This window comes from Antechinus flavipes, chromosome 2 (genome assembly GCF_016432865.1).
Source record: "Antechinus flavipes isolate AdamAnt ecotype Samford, QLD, Australia chromosome 2, AdamAnt_v2, whole genome shotgun sequence".
In the NCBI taxonomy this organism is placed as follows: Eukaryota; Metazoa; Chordata; class Mammalia; order Dasyuromorphia; family Dasyuridae; genus Antechinus; species Antechinus flavipes.
The window spans coordinates 398,417,744-398,429,078 of NC_067399.1; the positions used below are offsets into that span (position 1 = coordinate 398,417,744).

Genomic DNA, 11,335 nt, shown 5'->3' on the forward strand with positions numbered 1-11,335 from the left:
TATCCTGACAAGATATGTACTTGAATTCTTTCACAGGAAGAAGCAGTGGGCAGGATTCCCAGTATTACATTTATAGTTCCCCAAACCTACAACTTAGTCTTTTAGGTCATAGAATTTCAAGATAGGAAGTGCTGGTAAATATTTAACAACCAATTCTCAGGAGGGAAAATGTATTCATGACACACTTTTAAGTTTAATCTGAATTATTAACATGTTCCTTGTCAATTTTTAAAATCTAAACAATCAACAAAACAATATATCAAGCTCAAGTTTTGTAGCATTTTGCCAGTTTCTGAGGTATAAATGACCACCCTGAAAATAAATAACCATTCAGCTCTCAAACTGATTATTAATTGGCCTAATTGCTCTATTGTGTCTCAGGATATAGGGAAGTCAGAGGAGAGGGAGGCAGACTACACAGCAGTTGGTGAAGCAGTCAGAAGACACACATTTATGGATTCACTTATACATCTTATATGGGTATGGTTCATAATACCCCAAAACAATGATAATTGTAACATCAGAGATCACTGATCTTTTTTTGGTGGTTGGAGCAACCAGAGTTAAGTGACTTGCTCAGGGTCATACTACTAGTGAGTGTCTGACTTCAGGGCTGGTGCTTTATCCATGGAGCCATCTAGTTGCTGCCCAATACATTCTTGAAAGTGGCCATAGGGATTATCTAGTCTACCCCCAGCCTTTTACTGAAGAAGGAACTAAGACCCACCAAAAGGGAAATGACTTTTGCAATATCATAGAGATAGGCAGTATTACAGATAGGATTTAAATTTGTATCCCTTTGGCTCAACTCCCTTGCTTTTCCCAAAATATATTACCTATTCATTTGTCTACATTAGAATAGTTGACAAGACTATAAGCTCTAGTTCAAGGAAGCAGGATAGATTTATGAAACACCATCTTTAATCTGAAGTAATATTTAGGAAAGACAATAACAGGAGAGAAAAGGTGAAATTGGAGTTGTGGTCTGGAAGAGAGAAGAATCATCCAAGAGCTTCTACTGGATTTGAAGCTAATCACTTAGTCCTCCTTAGTTATAGCCTGAGGTCTGAGGGCCATCTCTGTGTTTAAAGGGCCCTTTCTAGGGTCTGTGTCTGCTGGTTCATGGATCATAATCTGTGACAAGGTCATGTTCTCCAGATAAATAAGGGAGTCTAGAGGGGATTTGATAGTCTGAATCCTTGGGCTTTGTCCTCTCCCTTATTACTGCTATTTTTTTCTTTCAGGATTGGGTATAGGGATCCTGACAAGAACAAGAAGGGGCAAATGTCATGAGGATATATGTGTGATTAATTATAACCAGTCTCCATGACTCAGAGTCCCATTCCCTCTTTTTTCTACCTTCCACACCCTGGGGTCTTGGCTCACAATCCACCTTCTGCCTCTGAAATGAAATGGCTTTTTCCTAGGGTTTCTCATACTGTGTTTGGGAAATTCAAATGGTCTTTCCTTAAGTTTCCTCCATTTCCTGGGCTCCCTCTGCATCCTGTCTCCATTTGCTACTAGCCCTGCCATTCTTTTGCTTAGTTCCCAGGTGGGTTAAAAAGAACTTGGAGTAAGCAGGCCTAAGGCTTGGACAAGCCTTAAGGAATTACCCAAATGCTCTTCATGCCAAAAAGAAAATGCCCCAACTTTGCAACTATCTCTTTCCCCCCTGGCAATCTCCTGTGACTTCTCAGTCCTCCCCCCTCCCCCCTGACTTCTACATCTGTCCATTCATATAAAGCAGTCATCTTCTCTCCTCATTACACTCAGCACCATCTCTGCCTTCTATCTATCAATCACAGATTGGCCATCAGGAAAACTTGAGCCATCATGACATGTTCAAGTCTTTAATACCCCAGAAGTTCCCACCACCCCTGACTTGAACATGTTATAATTTAGTTTTTTTTTTTTTTTTTTTTTAAGAATTCTAACTGTCAAAGCAATAAGGCCCCGTAGAGTCTTTTGTCTACTTCTTTCATCTCATAATGGAGAAAATCCATATCCAAAGAAGGGAAAAGGTTTGCTTAAGCATCATAGCAGTGGCTGAGCTGGGATTTTTGAATTTGAAATCTAGGGCTGTCACTGCACTGGGCTATATTTCCTCTTGTCAGAGGATCTCACCAATTGTGAGGAGAAAATTGTACCATTAGAGATTATGAGAATCTAGATCCAACCTGCAATGATATGGAAACCAGAAGTCATAGCCAGTTCTGTTGCTTTAACCTTTTACATAGTCATATGCCCAGATGAATTGGCCAGGAGTGTCCTTCTTAATCCTCTTGGGGAATCCTGTGGGTTTAAGTTTCAACACATATGAGGACACAGAAAAATGACATGAATGTTCCTGTAATGAAACATGGTTTAAGAACAATAGTAATGAAGAAAGTGATTTTTAAAATGTTTTAATTAAGGGTGTGTGTGTACGAGGGAAAATTGGGAATGGTTAAAAGCTTTGAAATTATATGGAAGAGGATGGAGTTCTCTGAGCTTAGGCTCTGAGCCAAACACTGTCTCTGATTGTCTATGGCATCAGGTAATTAATTTCTCTTCCCTGGGCCTCAGTTTCTCTGCTGGAAAATGAGATTATGTAGCAAATAAAGTAAAAAAGAATTCTAGGTTTGAAGTTAAGAGAGTCAAGGAAATAGAAGACGGGCTTTCTTCCCTTATCTTTACCACTTCTTAGTGAAAGGGATTCCCTTATTCTCAATTTGCTCATCCTTAAAATGAGAGGCTTAGAATAGATAATCTCAAAAGTTCCTTCTTTTGTTTCTCTAAAATTCTGTGATTCTGGATTTGAGTGAGGAAGTCCCTAACGAACTATTCAGCACAATGATTGTATGGGACTTTTATTGGTGGAACAGATTTCAAATCACTGAATTACTATGATTTGCTGGTCTGAAGTTATTTTTGAAGAGGACCAATGACATCATGGTCTTGACTCATTTATGAATTGGAATAAGTGGGACAGAGTGGCACAAAGTCATCAGCCCTTTCCTGAGTCTTCAAAGTCTTATTGCAGGACAAAAATCAAGATGACTGGCGGTGGCCTGGGATGTGGTAGATGACCTTAGCATCTTTTATGCCTGACCAAATTCTAAGCACTCCACAGCCTCTGCTTCAGTTGCCTTCATGGCTATTGGAACAAATTGTTCTCATCTACCCAGTCCAGTGGAGAAAGTCTTCACATTCTTGGAATAGACATTCCCAATTCAAAATGCTGGGTTAAGAATCATACAGTTATACATTTAGAACAGGAAGAGATTTTAAAAAAAAATTTTATTGTTTTATTTTCTGGTTATACATGTATATTAATTTTTTAAATACACATTTCTTTATGAATCATGTTAGGAGAGAAAAGTCAGAACAAAAGGATACAACCACGAGAGAGGGGGGAAAAACCCAGAAAAAAGGAGTGAATGTAATATGTGTTGATTTACATTCAATCTCCATAGTGTTCTTTCTGCATGCAGATTCCATTTTCTATCTAAAATTTATTGGAGTTACCTTAGATCACTGATCTAGGATCACTGATCACAGAAGAATCAAATATTTCATAGTTGATCATCATACAATATTGCTATTAGTCTATACAATATATTCCTGGTTTGAGCAGGAAGAGATTTTATGGGTCCTCTGGTCCAACTACTTCTTCATTGATGTTTTTGAGGACCAATCCCATCCATTTTATATTTGGAGAAACTGAGGCCCAGAGATATCATGACAGAGCTATCATGATTTACCCAAGGTCACATAGATGAGTGGCAGAGCCATGATATGGTTCCAAATCCAAATTCACACTCTTTCTGCCAACTACATTGCCAAAATACTTGGGTTCAATTCTGCCTCTGCTATTTTGTGTTGCATGATCTTGTACAAGTGACTTAATCTCCCCAATCTCCTCAACTATGAAATTAAAATCCCTTGCAGTTCTAAATATATAATCCTATGGCCTTAGAGATAACAAGAACCCTCATTAGTATCAGTTAAGAATTCCTTCCTGTTACACTGCTCATAAATCCAATCTTCACTTGAAGCTCTCCTAGTGAAAGGAACCTGGCCCCTCCCTATGTTGCCTATTCCATAGATTTTTGTTGTTTTTCTTCATTCATTTCAGTCATGTCCAATTTATGATTTGGCAAAGATACTAGAGGGGTTTGCCATTTCCTTCTCCAACTCATTTTACAGATGAGCAAATGGAGACCCAGGTCACACAGCTACTAAATATCAAGCTGTATTTGAATTCAGGGAAGATGAGTCTTCCTGATTCTAAACCCAGCATTCTATCCACCACCTACTTGGGGACATTCCATAGGTGGAATAGTATATCTAGAACGAGAAGGACCTCAGTCTAGTACAACATTTTCATTTCAAGATGATGAAAATGAGGTCCAAGATGTTAAATGACATAGTTAATAAATGATAGGATTTGAATTCAGGATCTCTGACTCATCCAATGTTTTTACCATGATACTTCATTTTTTAAAAAGTATTTTAATTTTCCGAATACATGCAAAGATAGTTTTTAACATTCACCTTTGCAAAACCTTATGTTCTAATTTTTTTTTTTCCCCTCTTTCCCTTTTCCTACCTCTCCAAGATAGCAAGCAGTCCGATATAGGTTAAACATGCATACATCATATTTCCTTTGAAGGGAAATTAATGATTTTTTTCTTTCATTTTGCTAAGGCCTTCTATTGATGTAAAGTTAGTCACAGGTAACTAGAATAACTTGAATTTATATAGTGCGTTACAAATATTATCTTATTTGATCTTCATAACAATTCTGGGTATTATAATCTCATTTTACAATTGAGAAAACCGAGGCAGAGATTAAATGACTTGCCAAGGATCATGCAGTTCTCTGAGGCCATATTTAAACGCAGGGTTTTCTGGACTAATATTCTGTCCCCTGAGTCACCTAACTGGCCAATAGAAGCTGACTCTTCCTTTTTATTGATCCTATTAACAGCCCCCCCAACAAGACAAGTTGTTCATTGCCTCTCAAGGTCATTGTCAGAAAAAAGACCTTGGCTTTGCAGGGCTAAGTCAGCAGTACTTAATAACCTCCTCCTCTCTGCCAGGTATAGTGGTAGGTGCTGAAGACTCGGATACAAAACTTGAAACCGACCTTACTCTCAAAGAGCCTTCTCTGTCAGAGGATACCGCAGGAACATGAATAAATATATATTCAGTTAATACAAGGTTGTTGTTCTTCCTTTCCAAAGAGGACCAGTGACATCATGGGAGGATGTCTTGACTTGCTCATGAATTAGATTTAAGTGAGTCAGAGTTGTGCAAAGTCATTTGGAAGAAGGTGAGGCTCACGAGGTAGTTAAGTAGGAGGTGATAAGGGAGAGTGGTTGGGGAGATCAGTGAAGTCTTTGTCTAGAGAGAATGCTTCTATTCAGAAGTCTTGAAAAGCACTTTCTCACATCTACTTGAAGGGCTACTTGGTAATCAAGTTATTCCTATTTGGCAGATAAGACCACCTGGGTTTTAAGAGTTTAAATAATTTTGTCTGAGGTCTCCAAGCTGAGATTTGGACTGGATCTTCTGATTTCAATCCTAATAGGCAGGTGTTCTTACATGGTGCACAGCTGGGGCTGCTGTGCTTCCTGAGCCCAGCAGGACCCATATTGCTTCCTTTCCTGATTCAGAAATCTCCCTGTAGGGACCTTGCTGGAGGACTCCAACTTGGAGCCTCTCCCTATAAATATTGCAGCAGCTGGACAAAAGACTGGAGCTTGACAACATGCTTGCCTCTTTCCAGCAGGACACTTCTTTAAATGCTGAGCCAGGGGACTCTTTGCATTGCCTGCTTCATGGGGTGATGACCTTCAGTCCCGGAGTGTGGTCCCTGCTATCTGTCTGTGTAGTTATTTATAACAATGTACTGCATACCCCAAACTTCACTTCTGTGTCCTGGCCCCCCTCCACTGCCTCTGCATTACTCTCCAAGAAGTTGTTCCATCTGCGCATGAGACCTCTGGAGAAATGACTGGGTTTAGATTAATTAGGTGATGGTGAATGCAATCCCAACATTCTTTGATGGCCTATCTGAATAGTTTGCATTCTAACCAACCCTATTTGGTTTTTTATTCTACATTTCTTTTGAGGCAACTATAGATTAAGTGGTATACCTAGGTCACACAGTTAGTATCTGAGATTAGATTTGAACTCAAGTTGTCCTGACTCTAGAACCAGTGCTCTACCCACTGAACCACCTAGCCCCTAGTCAGACCCTGTTTAGAAGACTACAACCAGCTATGGGTCCCACATTTCAAAAAAAGGACATGGACAAGCTGGAATATGTCCAGAGAGAGACATGACAAGATGGGGAAGGAATGTGAAACTATTCCATTGAGGACCTGTTGAAAGATTTAGGAATGTTTAGCCAGGAGAAGAGAAAAAATGTAAGGAAAGATGGAGAAGAATGATCATGGTCATCAAAGATCGAAGGTGTCACTTGGGAAAGGTGTACTAGACTTGTTTTAGTGTCTGCAGAAAGCAAGTTTAGGATTAAAAAAAGGAAAGTCTCATAGAGGTAAATTTCAGTTCACATATGAAAAAACAGTGGACTGCCTCAATAGATAGCATGCTTCCAATCCCCAGCGGTGTTCAAGCAGCAGCTTTATGACCATTTGCTAGGAGAGCCATTTGCTATAAAAAGAGAGGTTTACTGCCCCCAGGAAGCAAGCAGCTTAACCACTAAGATGCCCTACAATTTTGAGACTAAGAGCTAAATATAAATCACTCTAGCAATGTAATGCTTAATACAGTGACCTTTTGTACCTTATAGAATCATAGGTTTTAGAACTGGAAGGACCCTAAAGATCATTTTTATGAGGGGTTCTTAATATATATATTTTTTGTCATCGTGTACCCCTTTGGCAGACCAGTGAGTTCTAGTGGACCTCTTTTCAGAATAATGTTGGTAAATACAAAGGAAGCCAAATATATTGAAATACTTTATATCAAAATAATGATTTTTAAAAGCTGTGTTCATAGATTCCAGGCTCAGAATCCCAATTTCGGTTTTACAGATGAGGAAAGTAATACCCAAAGAGTTTCCAGTGACTTGTTTGAGGTTACACAGCAGTAAAATAAAATAGGACCCAATCCAGACTCTTTATTTTATAATCCACTAGTTGTTCAGCCATACCTCTTTGTTCAATATGATTGACAGAAACCTAAATGAAAAGGGATCTCAGGGTAATGCAGCCAATCCTGTAGACAAAGCCTGAATCCTGCCTATAAAATCAGTCATAAGTGGTCATTTAGCCTCCATGTGATCCAAAGAACCTGAGAAAAGACTTCAGGGATCCACTGCATGGAACCGCTTTATTTGATTAGATTGTCACCTAGCTTTTGCTTAAAGACCTTCAGACATCAGGTGCTCAGTGTAGCTCCTACAGCAGTTGGATGTTTTTCCTTGGTATTGCCAAATGTGCCCTGCTGTATGACTCTGTTCCATTGTTCATGGTTTTGCCTTCTGGGGCCAGGGAAAACAAGAGTGATCCCTAGTCCACGTGTTAATGTTTCAAATATCGGAAGATGACTATCCTGACTCTGCTAAGTGCCCTCCAGGGTAAACATCAAATGTTCTAGTTGAATCTCTTCATTCTGGATCTGCTTTTCTCTAAAATTCCTTTAGTTCCAAATAGTTTTTGGCTATCTAAAACTCTTAAAATTCTTCTTCATTCATATAGATAAGTTTGTTTTTTTTTAATCAGTCATAATTTGTCATCAGACTAAGACCATAATCTACTTGAGGGAAGATACTCTCTTTGTCCAAATATAAATCCTCCTCCCTCTCTACCTTTCAGGAGTTTTAAAGAAGCCAAAAATTGATTTTTTTGGGGTGGCAGATTGGATGGGAAACTAGATAGAGTCATGGATAGAGCATTGGTCTTAGAGTCAGGAGGACTTGAGTTCAAAACCAACCTCAGGCACTGGGCAAGTCACTTAACTCCAATTACCTTGCCCTCCCCCCCAAAAAAAATTGATTTGAGATGTAAGTCTTCTTATATGTGGTCCTTCTCTATTTATTGCTAATTTTCTATCTTTCTCTTGTTTTATTGATCAGTGCCTTTTGTATTATGTTAATCATTTCCATATATAATCTTCCCCTAATAAACCTTCCCTTTTAACAAAGGGGGGAAAATCATTAAGCAAGACCAAACCAAATAATCAAATGAGTTAATATCTGTAAAGCTCTTAGTACAATGCTTGGCACATAGTAGGCCTGAAGTAAATTCTTATTTCCTTCCCTCCCTTTTTCCCTATATCAGTTGCATGTGACATGTATTTACCCCATAGTCCTTCACCTCTCCAAGGAAAGGATCAGGTATATTTCCTCATCAATTCTCACCAGGTTGGTCATTATGATTTTATGTTGTGATTGCTAATCAGCTTTATTTTATTGGTTTTTTTTTTTGTTTGTGTTGTAGTTACTATGAATATTTCCCTTGTTCTGTTTTTTCTTAGTATATTAGTTGTTACAAGTCTTCCCTGTGTTTCTCTGAATTTCTTCTATTCATGTCACAATTAGTATGCCTGTTCTGCAGTTGATGGGTACTCACTTTTTCCTCAGTTTTTTGCTACCACAGAAAATGCTTTTATGAACAATTACCTTGATTTATAGTGAATCTCTGTTAATGTCTTTGACCTCCTTAGACTAAATGCCAGTAATGAGGTGAGGCTCAGAAGTTTTCTTCTGTGAGACTGCTACTATAGAGAAAGAGGGCAGATTAATGAATCATTAAAACATTTATTAGGTGCCTCCCATGTGCCTGGAATTGTGCTTAAACTAAGCCCTGGAGATACAAAAGAATCAAAAGAGAATTTTTACCTTCTAGGAGCTTACAATCTAATGGGGAAGTAAGTGGTAGTATTTGAAAATAACTCTGGGGGCTGCTAGATGGCACAGTGAATAGTGCACCAAGCCTGAAGTCAGGGGCACCTGAGTTCAGATCTGGCCTCAGACACTTAACATTTCCTAGCTGTGTGACCCTGGGCAAGTCACTTAATCCCAATTGCCTCAGGGGAAAAAATAACTCTGTCATTCTCCTTATTGGTGTATACTAGTGGGCCGGAGGCAATAGGAGGCCAGTGGCTAGAGTTGTGAGCCTGAAGTTGGGAAGGCTCATCTTCCTGAGTTCAAATCTTGCCTTAGAGACTAACTAGCTGTGTGACCCTGGACATGTCATTTTATACTGTTTACCTCAGTTCCAGTTGGAGAAGGAAATGGCACTCCAATATATCTCTGCCAAGAAAACCTCAAATGAAGAGTCATACATGACTGAACAATAGAGGGACTGATAAATGAATGAATGAAGAAAGTATTTACCATGTGCCAGGCACTGTGCTAAACTCTGGTTTCTGCAAATGGTCTCATCATTGCACAATTTCTGGCTTTTCTAATTGCCCTGCAGCTGAACTTCCTCACATATGTTGTCTCTCCCAATTAGAAAAATCCTTAGCATAAGAGGCTCTTAAGTAGTTAAGATGACCATGGGAGTATAAGGCAAGGAGTAAGGCCTGGAGAATTTTAGGAATCAGTGGCAAGCTAGATGGGGGGGAGGGGGAGGAGTTTTCATCTCCACAGAAAACCAAGCAGTTGTTGGCTCCCATCTCATCCAGACTGTGTGATCAGTCAAGCAGTTGGGTAAAGAAGACAGGCAAGGGAACAGGATTCCCTCTGTCATTGTGGCTTAGCTGTTCCAGATGAGTTCTGAGACAGGCTAAGCATAGATGGGGAAGAGGGCAGATACAAGGGAGGTTGAACGCTCCTGCATCTAGCTATCAATTCTACCTCAGATAGTACCAGCGATCTGGGGGAAAGGAATGATTAACTTCCTTGACATGATTGAAAACTCTGAGAGACCCTAAGCACATCTCAGTTTCCCTCCACATAATCTGCTGCTGTCATGCATGATTATGCCTGAGCTTTCTGCAAAAAACCTCTTCAGGTCAAGCTAATGTCACCTCCTGAGGCAGAGAAATCCATAGGGTGATTGACAGGTTCTGTTGGGAGCTTAAAATGGATCGTCCTTTCCCCTCTTGGAGAAACACAAACATTGTTTTGAGGGGTCTTTCAGCGTTGGTAATTCATCAGGAAAAAGCTGCTGAATTGTGATATGTTTTATCTCCCTTCTGAAAGCCTATTCTTGGTGCGTGACCAGACCATAATTGGTGTGAGTCACAACTCTGAAAGCTGTTCACTTGAGCTGCCCGTAGAGAAGGCCTGCCTGGTTTGTTTTCAAGCAGAGATTGACTGTACCTCCATTTGTACCTCTTGTACCCTTGGGGAACGACACTTCCACAGTCTGAAAGTTTCCATGGAATTGAAGTTCCCTCTTGCAAACACCAAAATTTCCTTTTAAACATACACACACACATTTTGGATGAGAACATTTTTAATTTCTTTCACATACTTCTTTAGTTTCCTAAGGACAGAGTACTGAAGATTTGTGCATAGATTTTTTTTGATGACTCAGTACCATCATTGTGGGCATCCATTAATAGTCTTGTGAGATAATAAGATGCTGGGTCTGCTATTTATCTAATTCTCATCTTTACCCACAGTATCAGGAAGTCCAGGAGTATCTTTCCTGCTTTCATTCTGTCTCCTGTTATTAACTCCAATTCTTCCCCCATCCCTGCCAATCCTCTTATACTGATTTGCTGCTTTTAATCTGGTCTTCAGATAGGCAGTGTTGCTGTATATCATAAAACTAAATGGTGGTCTGATTATCTTATTTATCAGAACAAGAGGCAGATCATTGCTATTTCAATAAGTTAAATATCACTATTTAGGAAATATTTTTGGCTGTGTTGTATTAGTCTTTATGAAGGTTACCTTGCCCACAGTCCTGATGAGATAGTTTGGATTCAGATACCATGAGAATTTTAAAATATAGCTATTTGGTTTTTTTTTTTCCTCCCAGGCTTTTCTTTGCTCTTCCTTTTGATGTACAGACTGGAAAAGAAAGATGAACTTAGCTATTTTTGAAGATTCCTTATTAGTTTCCCAGTTTAGAATAAATTATTCCCAAAGGGGTAAAAAAAACAAACAAAACAAACAAAAATCCCTCAGTAATTGTTCTTTTCAAACTTGCACAGAAAGATATAATAGTGAGAGGTGGATTGTCAATTTATTAGTCTCAGATGATGCCTAGGACTCCTTTTCTCCTAGGTAAGTGCTCTCATTTTCTTAAAACTGCAGCAAATGAGCCATGAACTCTTATTCAAGACAGCTAAGCAATGCAGTGGAACTGGAGTCAGGAGAATCTGAGTTTAAATTTGGCTTTATTAGTTGTGTGTTCCTGAA

General features: G+C 39.2%; 1 protein-coding gene across 1 annotated transcript in view; it reads left to right on the forward strand.

Moving 5' to 3' along the window:
* The first annotated feature begins 5,755 nt into the window (after positions 1–5,755).
* The window catches only part of PPARGC1B (PPARG coactivator 1 beta), a 51,413-nt gene continuing 45,833 nt past the window's right edge, over positions 5,756–11,335 (forward strand). Inside the window, exon 1 of the mRNA XM_051973703.1 lies at positions 5,756–5,851. Coding sequence (XP_051829663.1) covers positions 5,756–5,851 — 96 coding nt within the window. The remainder of the gene's footprint in view (positions 5,852–11,335) is intronic.